This window comes from Sapajus apella, unplaced genomic scaffold, assembly GCF_009761245.1.
Source record: "Sapajus apella isolate SASKATOON/1434 unplaced genomic scaffold, GSC_monkey_1.0 scaffold60, whole genome shotgun sequence".
Lineage (NCBI taxonomy): Eukaryota > Metazoa > Chordata > Mammalia > Primates > Cebidae > Sapajus > Sapajus apella.
This window is the reverse complement of record NW_022437000.1, coordinates 13,375,003-13,398,242: the sequence shown is the minus strand read 5'-3', so window position 1 is coordinate 13,398,242 and position 23,240 is coordinate 13,375,003. Positions and strand designations below refer to the sequence as shown.

Genomic DNA, 23,240 nt, shown 5'->3' with positions numbered 1-23,240 from the left:
GGCAGGCACAGAACAGCCCCGGCTAGCAACCGGCAGGCACAGAACAGTCCGGCCTAGCAACCAGCAGGCAAGAACAGCCTAGCCTAGCAACCAGCAGGCACAGAACAGTCCGGCCTAGCAACCAGCAGGCAAGAACAGCCTAGCCTAGCAACCAGCAGGTAAGAACAGCCCCGGCTAGGAACCAGCAGGCAAGAACAGCCCAGCCTAGCAACCAGCAGGCACAGAACAGCCCAGCCTAGCAACCAGCAGGCAGGAACAGCCCTGGCTAGCAACCAGCAGGCAAACCCTTGCCCCTGCATGTGGCCCGCCAGCCCTGGCTGGGTAACCGGGTCCTCAGCCAACTGTTACGGCGTTCCCTCTCAGTGGTGCACTGTGTGCCTGACGTGGCTCTGGTGAGGAATTAAGAGATCCCTCGACAGGCAGGATTTACGGGGGTGTGGGGGGACGTGCTGGCACGCACTGCTGCAAACCGTCCCTTATCAGAGGCAAATGCGGGGCCAAGCACGGGGGTCCGAGGAACATGAGAGAGCTCACCTTCGCCGCACACCTGCCAGGTGTGCCCTAGTAGACCGTCAGCTCCTTCTCTTCGTGACGTCGTACATGTCATTGTATTACTTCAGCTTAATAAAAGTTGATATCCATTTTAGACCTCAGGCTTCGTGGGGCCAAGGGTAAACTTTCTTCTGACATTTGTTGCTACGTCCACAGTTCCTAGTACAAAGTAGGGCTCTGCAGATATTTACTGAACAAACTAATTTGCGAAACTTACCCATCTTGTTTGCTGAAGGAGCCAGATAGTGCTCTCAGCAAAGGTTTCTGCCACCTGAGAATCGACTGAAGTGCCGAGCAGGGCTCTGTTATTTCCCAAAACAACACACCTCCGCCCCGCAGTGCAGTTCTGCCTAAAATGGTGGGTGTCTGAATGCAGGGCCACCCCTCATGTCTGTCTTGCTTGGATAGGGAACCTGCGTGCATGCTGGTTATTTTGGTTTTTGGTTTTTTGGAGTTTTTTTGAGATGGAGTCTTGCTCTGTCGCCAGGCTGGAGAGCAGCCAGCAGGCAAGAACAGTGGGGCAATCTCAGCTCACTGCAACCTGCGCCTCCTGATTTCAAGCAGTTCTCCTGTCTCAGTCTCCCGGATAGCTGGGATTACAGGTGCATACCACCAACCCCAGCTAATTTTTATATTTTTAGTAGAGACGGTTTTATCATATTGGCAGCCTGGTCTCGAACTCCTGACCTCAGGTGATCCAGCTGCCTTGGCCTCCCATAGTGCTGGGAGTACAGGCGTGAGCCACTGCACCCAGCCTGCATGCTGGTTTTGAAGGACCGTTTGTTTCTCAGGATCGTGCTAGCTGGCATGATTTTGCTGATGGCTGGCTCCGCCAGCAGACAGTCGAGAGTGAGTTTAGCTCGCTGCTTCGGAATCTCCGTTTTAACAAGTGCTGGTATAACGCCAGTTACTGAAATGCTTCCTACTCCTATCTTGCTGTGTACTACAAGAGTTTTATTTTTATCAGATGCATTTTTCAGTCCAGGCGTAACTCCCTTTGCTTCCCCTGGGTCTGATGGAAACCAGGCCCCAAGGAGGGAGATGGGAGAGACAGCCCCGCCGGGCACCTGGCCTCTACAGAGACCTGTCCAGGGGTGGGGGTCAGGAAATGGACTGTTCTCCTAATTTATTTCAAACCAGGAGCCCTGACTGTATGCATTCTGCCTTACCCCTGCCTCTCCATATTTCTGAATATTCTTTTCATGAGCTGGCAGGGACGTTGTAAATAGTTGAGCTGACCAAGGGCTGGATTGGAGGTTCCAGCGAAGCCTGCTCTCTGCTGATGACTTTCCTCCTCACAATGCGGTTCAGTTGTTTGAGAGCCACCAAACACTGCGTGCTGAGGAAACACCATCGTTTTTCACACAGGAGCTAGATAAGCTTTGTTCCCTTTACACTGCATTTTTTAAAAAGTTTTCTATCAAAAACACATAATCGAAGTTTTCTAAAAGATAAAACTGCATGTCACAGATTAATCTCAACATTATGTTGAGTAAAGGACGCCAAACACTGAAGGCCACACATCATATTTGAAACGTCCAGGGAAGGAAAACTACAGAGACAGCAGATGGGTTGTTGCCTAAGGGGTGACGGCACGCCCTCACCACAAACGGGGAAGTGCCACTCCCCTTCCAGGGACAACGAGAGGAGCCCTGCTCTGTCAACGCTCTGAAGGTGCTCCGAGTACTGGCAGAAGCCAGCAGCCTCCTTTGCTGAGGAGCTGGTGCTTGTCCAAACGCAGAAGGAAGCTGACACCTCCCACGTGGGGGACAGAAGGGTCCTCTCATTGGTGCCACCTGCAGAGACAGACAACGCCTGGCCGTCAGAGGACGCTCCGACAGCGACACAATGACCACTATAAAAGTCAGGCGGGCCACGGAAGGCAGCAGAAGGCCAGGAGACTCCGCAGCTGTAGGGTAAGAGGAGCTGGCTCCTGAGATGGAGAAATTCAAGGCTGCGATGTTGCTGGGGAGCGTCGGTGATGCGCTTGGCTACAGAAATGTCTGCCAGGAGAACAGCGCTGCAGGCATGAAGATTCAGGAGGAGCTACACCGTTCCGGGGGCCTGGACCACCTTGTACTCTCGCCGGGAGAATGGCCTGTGAGTGACAACACCATCATGCACATGGCGACCGCCCAGGCCCTCACCACAGGTAGGACTGGGCCCCGCGGCACACTGCTGGCGGGCGGAGGGCGGAGGGAACGCTGTGGCTGCTCACGTTCCCAGCAACCCCCCGGGAGTTTTGAAGGCAGCGTGGTCCTTCAGCCGATAGTGTTACCCGATGCCGCTGCTAAAAGTGGCAATTTAATAGACACCAGTGTCCCTCAGATTTGATATGTGGCAGATCATGTTTCTCCTGTGGTTTCTTGGGGTGACAGCATTACTTTACTTTGCAGGTTACTAAGATTCAATTTTTAAATGCGACTTTTCACTTGTATTTGTAAAGCATTGACTAAGCCTATTGTTGCTAATAGCGTTAAAGCCAATTAAGCCTCTCTCAGCCACGGTGGTGGGAGTGAGCTGAGGCCTCACTTCTGCAGAGATCAAGGCTTTTTGTTCCGAATTCATTACAAGGGATATAAAATAAGCCAGTTTGAAATGTGGACCCATTAATACTGTTTGGGGATTAGTTCTAAATTCCAGTGAATTAAGGTTAGAATATCATCTCCCAGAATGGTTCAGCTTGAAGAGTTGCCCATACACAAATGTGTCCTAAGAAAATGACGTAAACTTGATTGGATGAGATTGGAGACAAAGCTTAAAATATCTTTAAGTAGCAGATTGATCTTAGGATCAAGCTTTTGCATGAGTTTCAGGGAAACGGCAGGTACGCAGACACACAGCCCAACTTTCCTACGAGCTGTTCAAAGCCCCGTGGGTGCTGTTTATCATGACAGAATTCAAATCTGAGGGCTACGGCTAGGTCAATGAAATTTCACTTATGCGTCCACCCCACCATTCCGTTCGTCTGCTGTGGACGCGCCCAGTTTAGTTCTGTGCTCACGGCGGAGGAATGTCATCAAGCCTGTGGCTGGTCCCTAAATAACGGCAGAGCTGAAGTGCTGGTGATAAGATAAGGCTCCCCGGCTTGCTGGAGACCAGGAGGTGTCGAAGAGCTCCTGCTTCTGCTTTTCCAGCCGGCCTCTCGTGTGCCCTTAGGACCAGCGGCCCCATGCTGTGTCCCCGTAGCCCAGAGCAGACGCACCCCACACAGACGCCCATGGGAGAGCAAGCGCTCGGAACAAGGCTGCGGCCTGTTTTCACCTTAGACAGTGGGTGCTCACTCTTGAGCTTGGCTTCCTCTGGGCGTCTGATGCCGTGTGTGCACTCATACCAGCTCCACGTGTCCCGTCTCTGCTGGCACTTGGTGGGCATTTTGTGAATGGCAGCGTCTGTGGCTGTGGGCCTGGTCCTGCTGGGTCCACAGGGAGGGCAGCGGCACAGGACGCTCCACAAACACGCCAATGGAGGTCGGCCCAACAGGACACGAAATTCACACAGTGAAAAGGGTTATAGATGTTCTGGCGCTGTTTTTAAGGAGGAAAGTAAGTTTGCTCCAAGCTTTCACAGTCCTCAGCTGTGGACAAGGAGGAGGGTGCACTGTGCTGCTGCAGCATCTAGTTTATGGGTCATGAAAAGCCTCCAGGATCACCCCTGGAATCACTTACCCCTCTAGAAACCAAAGCAAGCATGTTTTTTTCAACTCACTAAAAATCAGTTGAAATGTCTCTTAAGTTCAGCTTTTTTCTTTAAATAACAAATTGTAGCCTATGGAGGGGGGCTTTGGGCTGTGTTAACAATGGTGAGGGCTGGGCACAGTGGCTCGTGTCTGCAGTCCCAGCACTGTGGGAGGCCAAGAGTTCGGGACCAGTGTGGGAAACACAGCAAGACTCCCTCTCTACAAAGCAAAACAGCAATGGTGAGCGCTGAGTCCACAGCACTTCTGTACTAGCCACTGTTCCAGCTGCTCATGCACGCTACCACACGCGCTCCTCACGTCACCGCAAGGCTGATTTTATCAGTCTCACAGAGGAAAGAACTGATGTTCAGAGAGGTTCAGGCACTTGCCCAGTGCCACGCAGCCCAGTGAGTGGCAGGCTTGGACGGGAACCATACTGTCTGGCCCCCATGCTCGTAAGCACCCTCCCTGACTACTGAGATCATGGTGGCCTGCAGGTATCATAACAGTTGGAGTGTGCATTAGCTCTTCAACATGTTTTCCAAAGACAGGCCAACTTTGACAAATGGAACTACATTTGGCATCTTTAAGTAAACTGCGCTGTAAGTCCTTCACCTCGCGAGCCATGGGGCTGTGTGGCCTGGCAAGCCCTGGCTTTGCTGCTAGAGTTAGCATAGGTCAGAGGGGCAGATGCAGCCCCTGTGGCTTCCTGCTTCCGTGCAGCATCCGTTGCCATGAGTGGCAAGTCTGTGTTGCCAGCGCATTATCACCGACTCACTCGGCAGGCAGCTAGCAGGTGTGTGTGTGCGCCAGGCCTGCGGAGGGGAAGCATCTCGCAGGTGTGTGTGTGCCAGGCCTGCTCGACCATTGCCCAGAAATGCATCTGGCCATTCCCAGCTCCCCACCCCTGCTCCCTGGGAAAACTGGAGCTGTCACTTCCCTCCCAGGGCCTTCCTCCACACAGGCTTACAAAGAATTAAATGGAGCAGCCAGCAAAGTATGAGGAAGCGCCTAGGTTCACATTGGAAGGTGGTGCAGGCCAGTGTGGCTGAAGCACATCTGATGCGTCTCTGCCCTGAGGCTCACTCAGCAGCCCCAGCTTTAGGGCCCAGCACGCACAGCAGGAAGTGTCGCCTGGCCATGGCCTCCGGGGCACAGAGCCAGCGCCTATCTCGCCCGCGGGCCCTGAGAACGAAGAGTGGCACTTTGGCTTATGGTGGAAAACTTTTGGAAACACTTGACATTTTGCTACAAGCTCACTGGACGTTGGTATTTTGCCTTTTCTTTATTGAGACATTAGTTGGGAGACTCAGGCGGCTTTTCTTTTTCTTTTTTTTTGAGATGGAGTTTCATTTTTGTTGCCCAGGCTGGATTGCAGTGGCACCATCTCGGCTCACTGCAACCTCCACCTCCTGGGTTCAAGCAATTCTGCCTTAGCCTCTTGAGTAGCTGGGATTACAGGCGCATGCCACTACGCCCAGCTAATTTTTGTATTTTTAGTGGAGATGGGGTTTCCCCATGTTGGCCAGGCTGGTGTTGAACTCCTGACCTCAGATCATCCACCCACCTCAGCCTCCCAAAGTGCTGGGATTGCAGGCGTGAGGCACCGTGCCCAGCCTCAGACAGCTTTATAAACTGATTTGTCTTTCAGGAGACCAGACAGGGAAGACGGGAGACAGGAGTTGAATGTCCCAAAGGAAAGAGACCCAGAGAGAAGCCCAAGACTAGCAGCTTTGAAAATCTGTTTGTAGCTTAAACTCTAACCTGAAAAGACAATGCTTTTTGTTGCCATTTTATTTTATGGACTTCTTTTTGGTTTAAAAAGGCAAATTTCAGTTAAATACAGACATTTCTTATCTAATTCCAGAATAAAATGAATCCTTTTAGGGGACACAGGAAGGGCTAGGCTTGCTAACCCAGGACAGAGCTGAGAAAGGCTATTTGTGGACCGACCATGCCTAGCCTGAACAAAGCCATGCAGCTCTACCCCCACCCAGGGGCTTTGTGTGCAGGAAAAGGTGACTAATTCTTGCAGGGATATAGCTTCACATCTCTCCCATAAGACGGCCAGACTTGTGTCTCCCAAGCCATGGTCTTACCACATTCTCTCTCCTCCTGACTCGAATTGGGGCAATGAACATGGGCGTGCAGGTAAAACAATACTGTGCATGTACACAAAATGCGTGTAGACAACATATGTGTAGACCACACATGATTGCCATGTACGTGCAACACCATGCACACACACCATGCACACACATCCCATGCACACACAACACCATGAACACACAACACCATGCACACACGCCATGCACACACATCCCATGCACACACACCATGCAGATACACCTTGAACGCACAACACCATGCACACAAACCGCACACACATCACACACACACATCACCATGTACACAACATGCACACAACATGCACACACATTGCACACACACCACGCACACACACCACGTACACACACCACGCACACACATCCCATGCACACAACATGCACACACAACACACGCACATGAACACACCATGCACATACACTTTGCACACACAACACCTTGCACATACATCATACACACACAACACACATCACACACACAACACACGCAACACCACACGCACACACCACGCACACACATCACCATGCACACACACCACACACACACCACGCCCACACATCACCATGCACACACAACACCATGCACATACATCACCATGCTTGTAGGCAATACTGTGCATGTAGACTCCAAGCGTGTACACAACACAGTGCATGTGGATAATACTGTGCACATAAGATAACACCATGCATGTAGACAACACTGGGAGTGCAGACAGCAGCATGAGTGTAGATAACACCATGAGTGCGGACAGCAGCATGTGCGTAGACGACACTGTGAGTGTGGACAGTAGCATGCATGTAGACACGGGGAGTGCAGACAGCAGCACACGTGTAGATGACACTGTGAGTGTGGACGTGAGTGCAGACAGCAGCATGTGTGTAGACAACACCAGAAGTGCGGGCAGCAGCACGCGTGTAGATGACACCGTGAGTGTGGACAGCAGCATGCGTGTAGACAGCGCTGTGCCCCATGACAGCATTGTGCCTGTAGGGCAACACCGTGCACACTGGACAACACCATGTGTGTAGACAGCACTGTGTACATAGCACAACATCATGTATATAGACAACACTGCACAGGCCAGCCGGCCACGCCTCCCAGGACTGCCCCTCGCTCTCCAGAGGCCTCTGCTGGGCTGGGTGGGGGAACTGGATGGTAGGAGGACACGACATGCAGTCCTTGTCCTCAGCCTTCTCCGGTGTTTGCAGCTGCAGGGCCCTGAGCGCTGTCTCCGGCGTTTTGTCCTGTGCGCTCTCTCCGGGGGTGTTTGTCCTGTGCGCATTGAGCACTCTCTCCAGGGTTTATCCTGCCTGCTCTGTCAGGGGGTTTGTCCTGAGTGCTCTCCCCAGGGGTTTTTCCTGTGCGCTCTCTCTGGGGGTTTGCAGCCACAGGTCCCTGCTCCTGGGCTCTCTTCCTGGAGGGTTTGCAGCCACAGAGCCCTGAGCGCTCTCTCCAGGGGTTTGCAGCTGTAGGGCTGAGGTTTCAAGTCCTGGAGGAGGAAGTGACTTTGCCAAGTGCCCTTCCTAATCTCTCGAACCCATCCGCGTTAGAACATCTGGCTCTGATGCGGCTGAGGAAGGCTCCAGCTACCAGCAGGAACGTCTTTTGCTTCCAAGTGCCATTTCTGCCCCATGGAGAGTGGGCCAGGCCTCTGTCTCCCCCTCCCTCTCCCCGCTCATGCCCACCCCTACCCTCCCCAAAGGTGGGGGATCCATCACCAAGAAAAAGTGAGCAGTGGGGTCTCCCAGGCCGACCCACAAGCCCGGAGCAGAGCACAGCTTTAGTGTAGAATGATAACAAGCTGCTGGGTGTTAAAGTGGCCGTCGGGAGGGGCGCCCTCACTGGCCTGCCACAGCCTGTCCTGGCGTGGCCGGGCACCCGGGCTCTGATTTTACAGGCTGTGTGGACTGCATCCACACACTGCGGGTTAGTTAATCACAGAAGTGCTCGGGCCTTGCAAGAAAACACATTTGCCAGCTCTGGCCTTGGGCAAGACACATAAGCTCACTGAGCCTTATCAGGGAAAATGGCAAATAAGAACCAGCCCTTGCTGAGGAAGGATGTCTGGGCTCCCAGGTGCGACGCTGGGCACACGGTAGGTATCTGGTGTGTCCAGCTCCTTCACCCTCGTGCCCCAGGGTCTTTCAGGGCCTCCAGCCCACCTTTGTTTCCAGAACACCGCTCATGGGGCTGGGGATGCCGCTTGGTGGCAGCTGTCCCTGTGGCACCCAGGTTTCCCGCAAGAGAAGAAGGAGCCAGAGCTGGGCGCGCCAGCCTCCACCGTCTGCATTACAAGCTCGTGGCATAGGCCGGTTTTGGTTCTGTTTGTTGCCACATGGATGGAACCATTAGAAAGTGAGCACAGTGGGTCTTGTCTAGATTCTCACGTGTAACTAGAATAAGAAGTTCAACGACAAACTAGAATGCCCGAAATCGGAATGAAATCTCCAGTGAATTGTTTGCATGTTAAACTTCCCTCACAGCCAAGGCTGTGTAGGACAGATCCCCAAACCTTTCTCCACCTCCCTGAAGACACTGGTCTGCCTCTTCCCTTGCCACAAGCTCAGTGGGGCTGTGGCCTTGGGTATTGAGCCCTGGAGAGCCTGCCCAACCCCATGGGAGGGAGGCCAGAGCTCACGCCACAGCTCGCTCTGATGTCTGCCTACCCTTTCTTCCCCAGACTACTGGTGCCTGGATGATCTGTACCGGGAGATGGTGAGGTGCTATGTGGAAATTGTCGAGAAGCTTCCAGAACGCCGGCCAGACCCAGCTACCATTGAAGGCTGCGCTCAGCTGAAGCCCAATAACTACCTCCTCGCCTGGCACACACCGTTCAACGAAAAGGGTCAGGGAAATCCTCTCCTCTCCCCCAGTCCCACACTGCTGGGGCCCCTGTGCTCCCTACTAACCCCGGCATCTCCAGGTGGCTTCAGTGAGGCCAGATCTGCCTAGAGTCCCTTTGATGGGAGGGGGCCCCTCCCGGTCAGCCTGGCCAGTGGGGGCATCTCCTTAGGAACACCCGTCCACGTGGCACTGGGTTTCCCCATGGGGCTTTATTTATTATTATTTTTTGAAACAGTTTCGCTCTTGTCGCCCAGGCTGGAGTGCAGTGGCACGATCTTGGCTCACTGCAACCTCTGCCTCCTGGGTTCAAGTGATTCTTCTGCCTCAGCCTCCCTAGTAGCTGGGACTACAGGCGCGTGCCGCCACGCCCAGCTAATTTTTGTCTCTTTTTTCAGTAGAGACAGGGTTTCACCATGTTAGCCAGGATAGTCTCGATCTCTTGACTTTGTGATCTGCCCGCCTCAGCCTTCCAAAGTACTGGGATTACAAGCGTGAGCCACCATGCCCGGCCTCCCCACGGGGTTTTTGTCAACCACTGCTGGTTTATTTTGAGAGATATTTCCCACTGTTTTCCCTTCATGTTGGTCTTTTCTGTTATAACATCAATGAGAGCTTGTGTGGTCTGCATGAATGTCTCTAAAACACTTTGATGTGTTTCTGGTGAAGCTGTATTTAGGTGGCCCCAGTGTCTGCCTCTGAAGAGCCTCTGCTCCTCTCGTCCTGGCCCGAGTCCGCCATGCTTATCCACAAAGCATGGGTGGTGGCCGACTTGCTGTGTTGGTACTGCGGTGATCAGCCCCACTTCCTGTATAATCTCTCCCCAAAAAGCTCTTTCAGGCTGGAGAACGTAGACTCGGTAGACAGAAAAGGAAAAGCCCAGAGGCTAGAGGGGTTTCTGTGAAATGGCACGTGTTCTCCAACAGAGCAGCAGAGACACAGGTATCCCCAGAAAGCCGTGACGAGAGGGTAAGACCTGGTGAGCTGCTCTGGCAGCCCTATTCCCAAGAGGAACATGCTCTGGGCATGTGGAAGGGGCAGTCTGAGCAGAAGTAGATCACCAGCCGCAAAAGCCTCGGGGCTGGCTCTTCGGTGGTGCAGATAGTGCACAGCCTCCTGTAGGTGCACAGCTTCCTGAAGGTACACGGCTTCCTGAAGGTACATGGCTTCCTGAAGGTACATGGCTTCCTGCTGGACAAGGGTAAAGACAGTGTGACCTCTCAAGAGGGAAATCTGGCATTGCCCATCAAAATGATTTAATGAACACACTTTTTGATCTGGTACTTCTACTTCCAGAAATTCTAAAGACCCGTGATGACGATATACAAAAGCAAGTGAGCAAAGATACGTGTACAAGGATGCTCTTTGCATCATCATTTGCATTAGCAAAACCTGGAAACAGCCTAGTGTCCCTCTGTAGGAGAATGGTGAAATTGATTGCAGCACATCCATATGATGGAATACTATGCAGCCACTAAAAAGAGTGAAGTGGATCTATGTGTACTGAGACATGGGGCAACCTCTGCCACAGATGAGTGAAGAAAGCAACATGAAAACCAGCGTGTCTGGTTCATCCCAGCTGCGTTTGTTACTGAATTTTAAGTGTTGTTTATATATCTTGGATACAAATCCTTTGTCAACTCTATGTATTATAAATATTTCCTCTCACTCTATCCCTTGCCTTTTTGTTTTCATAATGATATCTATTGAAAAGCAAACTTTAATTTTTTTCTTTTGAGATGGAGTCTTGCTTAGTTGCTCAGGCTGGAGTGCGGTGGTGCAATCTTGGCTCACCGCAACCTCCACCTCCTAGGTTCAAGCAATTCTCCTGCCTCAGCCTCCTGAGTAGCTAGGATTACAGATGCCCGCCACCATGCAAGCTAATTTTATATTTTAGTAAGGACAGGGTTTCACCATGTTGGTCAAGCTAGTCTCAAACTCCTGATCTCACATGATCTATCCTCCGTGGCCTCCCAAAATGCTGGCATTACAGGAGTGAGCCACTACGCCTGGCCAAGTTTTTTTTTTTTTAATTATGTATTTTTATTTTTTGTAGACAGGATCTCACTCTGTCACCCAGGCTGGAGTGCAGTGGCATAGTCATGGCTCACTGCAGCCTTGACCTCCCAGACTGAAACAATCCTCCCACCGCAGCCTCGTGAGTGGCTGGGACCACAGGTGCACACCACCATGCCCAGTTAATATTTTGAAATTTTTTGTAGAGATGGGGTTTCACCATGTTGCCAAGGCTGGTCTTGAACTCCTGAGCTCAAGCAATCTGCCCATCTCAGCCTCCCAAGGGCTGGAATTAGAGGCATGAGCCACCACACCCAGCCAAGACTTAAATCCTAAAAGCAAAACCTGGAAGGATCAAACTATTTTCAAGTAAATTAACTGTATCCAAAGACAAGGGTCAAAAATAGTTATAGGAGTATAAAAATTTCCTGGATGCAACAGCATATGAAGCATGCAAAGAATCAGGAGCATCCAGTTCATGAGAAGGAAAATAAATCCAGACTGACAAAGACCCAACATAGACGTCAGAATCTGAGACAAGGACATAAAATGCTAGATATTCTATGTGTTCAAAAAGTTAAGTAGAAACATGAATGGCATTTTAAAATAGACCCAATTCACATTTCTAGAAGTAAAAACTATAATGTCTGAGTTTTAAAATACATTGGCTGGATCAATAGCAGATTAGGCATTTCTGAGAAAATGTTAATGAACTTGCAGGCAAAGCAGCAGAAATTATCCAAAGTGAGACACACAAAGAAAAAGAATCCAAGGTATGAAAGGAGCATTAGCGACCTGTGGGTGACCTAAGGCAGCCTGGCGTGCATGTATCCTCAACACAGAGGAAACAAAACAACACAAATCCTTGAAGAAATAATCGTCAAAACGTTTCCAAATTTGATGAAAACTGTAAACCCACAGATACAAGAAAATCAATTCCAAGCACAAGAAACATGAAAAAAATGACACCAAGGCACACAGTAATTAGATTGCTCTAAAGTAATATGAAAGAAAAGTCTTAAAAGCAGGACACACCTCACATACAGAGAAACAGCAGTGATGATGACAGCAGATGTCTTGGCAGAGCAACGCGAGTGAGAAGACAGTGGAGCCACATCATCAAAGTACTGAAAAGAAACAAGAAACACTTTAACCAGCATTCTTTTTGGGGGTGGTGCAGGGCCTTGCTCTGTCACCTGGGCTGGAGTGCAGTGGCACTGTCACGCCTCACTGCAGCATCAGCCTCCTGGGCTCAAGCAGTCCACGTGCCTCAGCCTCCCACATAGCTGGGTCAACAGATGTGTGCCACCATCCTTGTCTATTTTTCTTATTATTTATTTCTTTTTTTTTTTTTTTTTTGTAGAGAGGGGACCTCACTTTGTTGCCCTGACTGGTCTTGAACTTCTGGGCTTCAGCAATCCTTCTGCCTTAGTCTCCCAAAGTGCTGAGATTACAGGTGTGAGCCACCATGCCTGGCCTGTTAGAATTCTACACCCTGAAACAAATATCTTTCAGAAATGAAGGCAAAATCGTCTTTTCAGACAAACAAAAGCTGAAAGAATTCATCACCCACAGACTCAGAGTCTTGTAACAGAAATGCTAATGGAAGTCATTCAGACATAAGGAAACCTGCAGTGAATGCAAATAGAGACCCACTCAGTGAAATAAAGTGTGATAGACACACAGACTTGTGTGGGGAGACAGAGTGTGATAGGGACATGAACCCGTGCAGGGGGACGGAGTGTCATAGGGACACGGACCCACATGAAGTGGGGGAGACATAGCATGATAGGGACACAGACCCACGCGGCGGAGGAAGGAGCATGATAGGAACACAGACCGGTGCTGGGGGACGGAGCATGATAGGGACACAGATTCACGCAGGGGGACGGAGCGTGATAGTGACACAGACCCACGTGGGGGGGGATGGAGCATGATAGGGACACAGATCCATGCGGTGGGGTACGGAGTGTGATAGGGACAAGGACCCACGCGGTAGGGGGATGGAGCATGATAGGGACACGGACCCACGCAGTGGATGGATGGAGTGTGATAGGGACACAGACCCATGCAGTGGGTGGATGGAGTGTGATAGGGACACGGACCCACGCAGTGGATGGATGGAGTGTGACAGGGACACAGACCCATGCAGTGGGTGGATGGAGTGTGATAGGGACACGGACCCACGCAGTGGATGGATGGAGTGTGATAGGGACACAGACCCATGCAGTGGGGGGATGGAACGTTATAGGGACACAGAGTGATGCAGTGCAATAGAGCATTACAGAAATGGTGACTGTATGGGGAAATGCGTAAAATTTTAAAACGTTATTTAAATGTCTTTAAAAGATAATTAAAACTAATAATGAACTGTATGGTTTATAAAATATAAGTAAAATGTACAACAGCAATAGCCCAAAGGCTGGAAGGGGAGAGTTGGAAGCTGATGACTGTGAGGCACCCACACTGTGTGTAGTGGAGTCAGCCACAGGAAGGGCCTGTAGTGAGATACAGATGGACAGCATGAACCCAAAAGCCACTGCGGAAATCACAAAACAGAGCTAGTAAGCCAATGAAAGAGAGAAAACTGAATCATTTGAGAAACAGTCAACCCAAAAAAGGCAGAAAAGGGGGGAGTGGGGACAAACACTAGACAGTACAAGTAGAAAACAATCAAGATAATAATGATGACATCAAAGACGAATGGTCTGAAGACCCCCAAATAACAGTCAGAGGTTGTCACATTAGATAAAGAAGCAGTTCCCAGCTCCCGACTATGTGCTGCTTATAAGAAATACCCTTTTTAATTTTTGAGATGGAGTCTTGCTCCATTGCTCAGCGCTGGAGTGCAGTGGCACGATCTCAGCCCACTGCAACCTCCACCTCCTGGGTTCAACTGATTCTCCTGCCTCAGCATCCCCAGTAGCCGGGATTACAGGGATGCACCCCAACGCCTGGATAATTTTTGTATTTTTAGTAGAGACGGGGTTTCACCATGTTGGCCAGGCTCGTGTAAAACTCCTGACCTCAAGTGATCCACCCACCTCGGCCTCCCAAAGTGCTGGGATTACAGGCATGAGCCACTGTGCCTCGCCAAGGAATACACTAAAAGAAAAACAACAACAAAACCACCTGTTGCACTTGAGTAACACTTTAAATATAAAGACATAAATAGATTTAAAGTTTTTAAAAAGATGGAAAAATAGACTGGGTGTGGTGGCTCATGCCTTTGATCCCAGCACTTTGGAAGGCCAAAGCGGGCAGATCATCTGAGGTCAGGAGTTCGAGACCAGCCTGGCCAACGTAGTGAAACCCTGTCTCTACTAAAAATACAAAATTAGCTGGGCATGGTGGTGGGCCCCTGTAATCCCAGCTACTTGGGAGGCTGAGGCAGGAGAATTGCTTGAACCCAGGAGGTGGAGGTTGCAGTGAGCTCAGATTGTGCCACTGACTCCAGCCTGGGCCACAGGGTGAGACTCCATCTCAAAAAAAAATTTTTTTAAAGATGGAAAAATATACCACACTAACACTAATCAAAAGAAAGCTGGAGCATATATTGTAAATTTTGGAGCAAAGAATATTGCAAAGACTAAAGAAGGCAATTTCATGATGGCAAATGAATCAGTTCATTGGGGGACATAACAAGCCTCAGTGTCTCTGTACCTAATAACAAAGCTTCAGAATATATGAAGAAAAGCTGACAAGGCAGTGAAGAGAAACAGAGAAGCCCACAGTTACAGGCACTGACTTTAGCATGAAGGACTCCAACCACTGGCTTCCATTTTCACATTTAAAAACCAGAAAACTCATAGCAAACTAAACTGAAAGAAAGCAGAAGAAAGAAAATAGTGAAGATGAGGCCAGGCGCAGTGGCTCACACCTGTAATCCCAGCACTTCGGGGGGGGAGGCGGACAGATCACCTGAGGTCAGGAGTTTGAGACCAGCCTGACCAACATGGAGAAACCCCACCTCTACTAAAAATATAAAATTAGCCAGGCTTGGTGGCACATGCCTGTAATCCCAACTACTCGGGAGGCTGAGGCAGGCAAATTGCTTGAACCTGGGAGGCAGAGGTTACAGTGAGCCAAGATTGCACCATTGCACTCCAGCCTGGGCAACAAGAGCGAAACTCTGTCTCAAAAAAAGAAAAATACAGAAGATAGTGAAGATCAGAGTGAAAACCAATGAGAGAAAACACAAAAAGACTAGAACAAATTAATGAAACCAAAAGCTGGTTCTTTCAGATCAAAACATTGATAATCCTTTAGCTAGGCTGATGTGGAAAAAGAGAAAGACAAATGGTCAGTATGAACCGTAAGAGTAAAATCACTACAGAGCCTGGAAATTAAGAGGAAAATAAGGCAATATTAGTCACGATTTTATGCCAATACATTTAACAACTTGGATTAAAAGGACAAATTTTTTGAAAGACATAAACTACCAAAGGTCACTCAAGAGAAAATAGATCATTTAAATAGCATTACATATTATGGAAGAAATTACAAGTCCAGGTATAGTGACGCACGCCTGTAATCTCAACACTTTGGGAGGCCAAGGTGGGTGGATCACCTGAGGTCAGGTGTTTGAGACCAGCCTGACCAACATGGTGAAACCCTGTTTCCACCAAAAATACAAAAATTAGCTGGGCATGTTGGTGCACGCCTGTAATCTCAGCTACTTTGGGAGGCTGAGGTAGGAGAATTGCTTGAACCCAGGAGGCAGAGGTTGCAGTGAGCCAACATTGTACCATTGCACTCCAGCCTGGGTGACAGAGCAAGACTCCGTCTCAAACAAACAAATTTTAAAAAGAAATTACAAAGAAAACTGCAAGCCCAGACTGGGCAAAGTGGTTCACACCTGTAATCCCAGCACTTTGGGAGGCCAAGGCGTGCAGATCACCTGAGGTCAGAAGTTGGAGGCCAGCCTGGCAAACATGGTGAAACCCTGTCTCTACTAAAAATAAAATTAGCCAGGCATGCTGGTGCACACCTGTAGTCCCAGCTATTCAAAAGGCTGAGGCACAAGAATCACTTGAACCCAGGAGGCAGAGGTTGCAGTGAGTTGAAATCGTGCCATTGCACTCCAGCCGAGGCAACAGAGTCAAAGAGAAGAGAGGAAAGAAGGAAGGAAGCTTCAGTCCCAGACGGCTTCACAGGGCATTCCACCAAACCCCTGAGGAAGAAATAATATCAATTGTACACAACTCTTCCAAAAGATTGAAGAAGAGGAATACTTCCCAAATTCATTCTTCTGCTCTCCAGGAAACTCTGTTTAATGAATGAAAAGGCAAGTGCAAGCTGGGAGAAAATATTTGCAAAGCAGATATCGGATAAGGCCTTGAATCCAGAACGCATGAAGAACTCTTACCACTTAATAAGAAGAAAGCAAGCAACCCCGGACAAAAAGGGGAAAGAGGGCCAGGTGCAGTGGCTCATACCTGTAATCCCAGCACTTTGGGAGACCGAGGCGGGAGGATCGCTTGGACCAGGAATTCGAGACCAGTCTGAGCAACATAGAGAGACACCAACTCTATTATTTAAAAAAAAATTTTTTTTGGAGATGGAGTCTTGCTCTATCACCCAGGCTGGAGTGCAGTGGCACGATTTCAGCTCATTGCAGCTTTCACCTCCTTGGTACAAGCGATCCTCCGGCCTCAGACTCCTGAATCGCTGAGATCACAGGCGCCTGCCACCATACCTGGCTAATTTTAGTATTTTTAGTAGAGACGGGGTTCACCATGTTGGCCAAGCTGGTCTTGAACTCCTGACCTCGTGATCAACCTGCCTCAGCCTCCCAAAGTGCTGGGATTACAGGTGTGAGCCACTGCACCAGGCCTATCAAAAATTTTTAGAAAAGAATAAAACATGGGGCAAAACATCTCCAAAGAAGATATATTGGTGGCCAATAAGCACAAAATCATGCTCAACATCTTTTGAGATGCAAATAAAACCACAATGAGATATCATCACATACCTAAAAGAATGGCTAAAATTTTAAAGAGCGTAGCAAGTGCTGTCATGGATGTGGTGGATCTGCTGGAGGGACACGGAGGGGTTCTGCCACTCTGGAAACCCATTTGGTAGTTTCCTTGAAAGTTAAACATTCTGCCAGGTGCAGTGGCTCACACCTGTAATCCCAGCAGTTTGGGAGGCCAAGGTGGGTGGAGCACCTGAGGTCAGGAGTTCAAGACCAGCCTGGACAACAAGGTAAAACCCCGTCTCTGCTAAAAACACAAAAACTAGCCGGACATGGTGGCACACAACTGTAATCACAACTACTCAGGAGGCTGAGGCAGGAGAATTGCTTGAGCCCAGCAGGCAGAGCTGCAGTGGGATGAGATTACACCACTGCACTCCAGCCTGGACCACAGAGCAAGACTCCATCTCAAACAAACAACAAAAACAAACAAAAACGTTCATTCATCACCACATGATCTGGAGGCTCTGCCACCAGGCATTTGCCCAAGAGAAGAGGCAGCCTCTGTCCACACCAGGATCTGGCACCTCACCTCAGAGCCCCAGACTGGACACCACCCAAACATCCCCCACGGGTCAGTGGATAGAGTGGTCACGGCAGATCAACGCAACGGGGACCTATTTAGCCATAAAAAGGAATTGCTATTGATCCATAGCAACCTGGGCGCCTCTCAGAGCGGTTATGTGGAAGTGACAGGAGTCAGGTGGAAAGTACTGCACGTTCTGCTGATTCCATTCACACGGTGCCTGGGACACAGGAGTAATGCACACGGCCGCAGCCGTGGCTGAGGAGAGGCAGGAAGACGGACTGCAAAGGGCACCAGCAGCTTCTGGGGCCACAGAGGAGTTCTCTGCGCCTGGGTGCTGGGTCACGGGTGTACACCTGCATGGAAGTCAGGATCGTGCATGTTTAATTATGTGTAGTTTGTTGTATGTAGTTATAACTCAATGAAACTGTTATTACAAGGAAAACCTTGAAAGCATGCTGCATATCATGAGCATATCCCTAGGCCACCAAGTGTTCTGCTTTTAGTGACTAACACCTGACACATGGACACAACTGAACTAGTGATTGAGTTACACTCGACACAGGGACACAACCAAACTAGTGACTGAGTAACACCCAACACATGGACACAACCAAACTAGTGACTGAGTAATGCCTGACACTTGGACGCAACCAAACTAGTGACGGAGTTACACCCGACACACGGACACAACTGAACTAGTGACTGAGTAATGCCTGACACACAGATGCATCCGAACTAGTGACTGAGTTACAACCGACACACAGACACAACCAAACTAGTGACTGAGTTACACCTGATACACGGACACAACCGAACTAGTGACTGAGTTACACCCGATACACAGACACAACCAAACTAGTGACTGAGTAACACCTGACACATGGACACAACCAAACTAGTGACTAATGCCTGACACTCGGATGCAACTGAACTAGTGACTGAGTTACACCCGACACATGGACACAACTGAACTAGTGACTAACACCCGACACACGGACACAACCAAACTAGTGCCTGAGTAATGCCTGACACTCGGACGCAACCGAACTAGTGACTGAGTTACACCCGACACACAGACACAACCAGACTAGTGACTGAGAACTGAACTAGTGACTGAGTAACGCCGACACACAGACGCATCTGAACTAGTGACTAATACCCGATACGTGGATGCAACCGAACTAGTCCCATCTCCTTTCCGTTGCAGGCACCTGAGCGGGCTGCCTAGGCCTCCCTCATTTCAACCACACTCTGATGAACGTGTTATTACGCACACTTTTAAAATTATTCATGAAAGCTAGATTGTCAGAAGTGGAATTACTGGAGCAGAAGTGTAAACCAGGTCTTCCTTCTCCACATAGGCTCGGGGTTTGGAGCAGCTACCAAGGCCATGTGCGTTGGCCTGCGGTACTGGAAGCCCGAGCGGCTGGAGACCCTCATTGAGGTCAGCGTCGAGTGTGGCCGGATGACCCACAACCATCCCACAGGTAAGTGGTGGGTGGGGTTGGGGGCCTGGAGCTGCGGCCATCTGCACGTCTGCTTAAAGGAGACAGAAGTTTACCCTGCACCTGCCGCGTGCCTGTGGTGAAGGTCTCCTGCCTTGGGCACTGGGCTGGAAATCTCGTGGGATCACATCAATTTTTTTATTTGTTGAGGGAGGTGGCTTATTTTTTAACCTCTTGCTTTGCTAAGGTCCATTTTCATCCCAAAAGCAGGACTGGTAATAAGTGTGGTGACATTGAAGAAATTGTGCCCGGGAAAGAACTCTCCGTGGTTTTGATATCATTCATGTTGAAACAAAGGAAGAAAGAAGCACCAATGCTTGGGTGTGGGTGGGATCAGGAACCAGGGTTTCTATGGTATTTCCTGCATTTTCCTGCTGTGCACTGGGCGGGCCCCACCACCCACAGGCCATGGGAGCCACTGGAGCAGCTCCACCCACTGGGCCACAGGTTCCTCACCTGTAATGGGGCAACTGCCACGTGTGAATTACACCTGCGTATTGGGCTGTGTGAGGGTGAAACGGGTTGGAACATAGTTGCCCCCTTAACATGGCACTTCCTTGTGGTCTGTGCCAGGTGGCCAGCTGCTCACTGGGGTTTGTCCCCGTCCCCAGCCTGTCCTGTGGAGAGCAAGCCTCTGGGAGGCCAGGCTGGGGTGGCTGCAGCAGCACCTGACTCTCGGGCGTGACTGAAAGGCTATCAGGAGGTGGCTCATCAGCTTCCATTTTAAAGAAGCAAAAATGACTCAACTTCTCACCTGTAATCGGCCCTTAGTCCCAGCCTCACGCACATTCAAAGGCAGCCCACAGCCACGCGTCTCTGCAGCCCATCTCTGCATGTCTGTCGTGGGTGGCTGTGCTCCAAGGAGTGGCCATGTTGAGTGGCCGTTCACCCTGGGCCCAGCCTGGGCTTAGAGTCATCTACTCCCCGTGACAGCCCAGCACGGGAGTGTCACAGCCCCTGTGTACAGAGAAGTGGAAGGTCAGAACGTACACAGCACCCGCCCCGGGGCCTGCCTCTGGGCAGTGGCGCCCTGACAGCGGGCTCGCCCCTTTCCTGGGTGAGCATGGGCCTCACACACACCCACAGGGTCCCCAGCAGAACCAACCCTTCTGAAACTAACATGTCTCCAAAATTAAGCAACACAACCTCTCAGCCCCACGCACCTTGTCCACAAGTGGGGTGATCGTCATGCCCTCCACAAGCTCTCGTGAAGACTGAGTGGCACGATGATGCCCTGGAGCAGTGCCCAGTGGGACGAGGGCTTGGCACACATGGGCCACCACTCCCCTGCACAGCCACTCGTGCTGTACCTACTGCCCCTGCCACGGCTGCTCCCATCAGCAGCACTGCACCAACCCTACAGCTGCTATCACTAGCAACACTGCCACTGCCGCCACTAGTGCCACTGCCAATGCCACCAGTAGTGCCACTGCTGCTCCGCTTTTATCACCAGTACTCCCATCACCAGTATGGCGACTGCTACTGGTTCTGTCACCACTGCTATCACTAGTTCCTCCACATGATACCGTCACTAATACTACCACTAATACCACAACCACTGCTGCAGTCACTGGTACCACACTGGCTGTCTCCACTTGGACAGTGACCACAGGATTTCCAGGACTGTCCTGCCAGCCCCGGGCATTGTTAGCCTCGTTACGGCCAGGATCATTGTGAGTAATTCAGATCAGTCTCTTCCAAGTCCTGTCCAATGGCTTCCACACTAGCGTCTAGTGAGGCCCGTGCAGCGGGTGGATGGGACCTGGTGGGGCTGGACGTGGCTGTTCCCTGAGAGCTGCGCGCTCAGTGCTACCTGCTTAGGAAGGCACCAGCCTGGCTATGTGGACCGCGGGGCGAGCTCAGTATCTACACCCAGAAGCCCCAGCCCCATTGTTCCCCACAGCCCTGGAAGAGGGACCAGGACAGGCCGCCCCGACTTGGCTTCTTCCCTAACCATGTTTCATTAAAATACACACACACACACACACACACACTTTTTTTTTCAGTAAACAGTTGTAAAATTTGATATACCAAAGAAAATAGGGGAGAAGATGCCTCTGGGATGAACTCTGACCTTGTCTGTGCTGATGAGCTCACTGGCTGCTAATTCATGCCCAGAAGTCAGACGAAAAAAGCCCTAGGCACCAGCAGGGTGCACAGGAACCACCCCAGCAGGCACAACGGCCCTGGGTCGTGCTCTGCAGGGTCTCTTGAGTCAGGAGAGCCCCCATCTAAGCATTCTGCCTGCACAGGCTCATTAACTGATAATCCCCGGCCACAGATGCTAACAGTCTACAACGCATGGTGTGCTCAAAAGCCAAAGATGGAGGCAGCCCATGCATTCACATGCAGATGATGGGCAATCAAAAATATGTTCATCTATACATGGAATATGATTCAGCCACGGAGAGAAAGGGAAGCTGTGGCAGGCCACGTGCATGAACCTGAGAATGTGTGTGAGTGGACTATGCCTGCCACAAAGGGACAGATCACATAGCAGGGCCACACAGGCGAACCTGAGGATGCATGCTGAGTGGAATATGCCTGCCACAAAGGGACAGATCATGTGGCAGGGCCACACAGGCGAACCTGAGGATGCGTGCTGAGTGGAATATGCCTGCCACAAAGGGACAGATCATGTGGCAGGGCCACACATGCGAACCTGAGGATGCATGCTGAGTGGAATCGCCCACCACAAAGGGACAAATCTCTTGTGGTTCCATAAGGAGCAGGAGCCCAGAGCGGTCACATCCAGAGACAGAAAAGTCAACAGGGCGGCCCAGGGCTGGGAAGGGCCATGGGGTGAATGGAGTGGGGACAGAGCTTTGGTCTGGGAAGATGGGGAGGTCTAGAGAGGATGGAGAATGTCCACGGTATAAACGTGGTTATTACAGCTGAACTGTGCACCCAAACATGAATAAGACAGAAAAGGGGCAAACCCTTCCCCGGGGGTCCCACACGACATGTCCAGTGGCCCCAGGACCTTCCCAGGTGGCCCAGGTGATGGTGCCTCTCTCTCTTCCCCAGGCTTCCTGGGCTCCCTGTGCACGGCCCTGTTTGTGTCATTCGCCGCACAAGGAAAGCCGCTGGTCCAGTGGGGGAGGGACATGCTGAGGGCAGTGCCCCTGGCGGAAGAGTACTGCAGGAAGACCATTCGGCACACGGCAGGTGAGCAGCTCCCCAGCCCTGGCCAGGGCCTGGCCAGTCCACATGCAGAGCAGATCTGGACAGACTCAGCCCGTCCATTGGCCCCCAATACTTCAAGGCACGTTCGCTCTTAGATGGAACTGGGAGGACCGTCCGGGCTGTGTGAGCGGAGCTGGCCTCACAAGGCAAGCCCCATGCTGCTCCTGAGCAGTCTGCCTCTGTCCTCACCTGGGAGGGCTTTGCCTCCCCGCATGGAGCCTCGGAGAGACTTGTGCCCCTGAGGATGTTTGCTTCCAGCGGGTCCACCTGTCCCATCCACCCCAGCCTGAGGCACCAAGCTACCGGCAGCCTTTGGGCTGTGAGTGAGACCCATGGTGCGCCCTGGTAGAGCTCTGCTTCTGCCACTTTGGGCGAGCTCAGGGCTGGGTGGTCTCCCCAGGAGCCCCATGAGGCTGGGACTAGGAAATCTGTGGCCGTTCCAGAAGATGCTTCCATCCCACGGAAGGTGCCCTCTAAGAGGGGAGCGGGCGGCAGGAGGGGCACGGGCAGCTTCATGCAGCCTTTGGGATCTTTCATTGTTGAGGAAATCGGAAATACAGTATCCAGGTTGTCCTGGAGAAAGAGGGAGGATTTGAATATAGGATCAAGTTTGCTTATTTTTCAAAGATTGAGGCTGAAGTGTTCTTGATTTTTTTTTTTTTTTTTTTTTTTTGAGATGGAGTCTGGCTCTGTCGCCAGGCTGGAGTGCAATGATGTGATCTCAGCTCACTGCAACCTCCGCCTCCCAGGTTCAGGCGATTATCCTGCCTCAGCCTCCCAAGTAGCTGGGATTACAGGTGTGCACCACCATGCTTGGCTAATTTTTTG

General features: G+C 50.9%; 1 protein-coding gene and 1 long non-coding RNA gene across 5 annotated transcripts in view; one reads left to right on the top strand and one right to left on the bottom strand.

The window, feature by feature from the left end:
- The first annotated feature begins 1,270 nt into the window (after positions 1-1,270).
- The window catches only part of LOC116528850 (collagen alpha-1(I) chain), a 42,779-nt gene continuing 20,809 nt past the window's right edge, over positions 1,271-23,240 (top strand). For all 4 annotated transcript variants that reach the window (XM_032246304.1, XM_032246305.1, XM_032246306.1 and 1 more), the window contains exons 1-4: positions 1,271-2,704; positions 9,039-9,203; positions 19,083-19,208; positions 22,254-22,394. In XM_032246304.1, the coding sequence (XP_032102195.1) occupies positions 2,491-2,704; positions 9,039-9,203; positions 19,083-19,208; positions 22,254-22,394 (646 nt within the window). In that variant the 5' untranslated portion in view covers positions 1,271-2,490. The remainder of the gene's footprint in view (positions 2,705-9,038; positions 9,204-19,082; positions 19,209-22,253; positions 22,395-23,240) is intronic.
- LOC116528854 lies at positions 18,570-18,856 on the bottom strand. The gene is made up of 3 exons (XR_004259245.1): positions 18,787-18,856; positions 18,671-18,746; positions 18,570-18,594 (listed from the first exon to the last, which is right to left on the bottom strand). It is a non-coding gene; the product is annotated as an uncharacterized LOC116528854 (long non-coding RNA).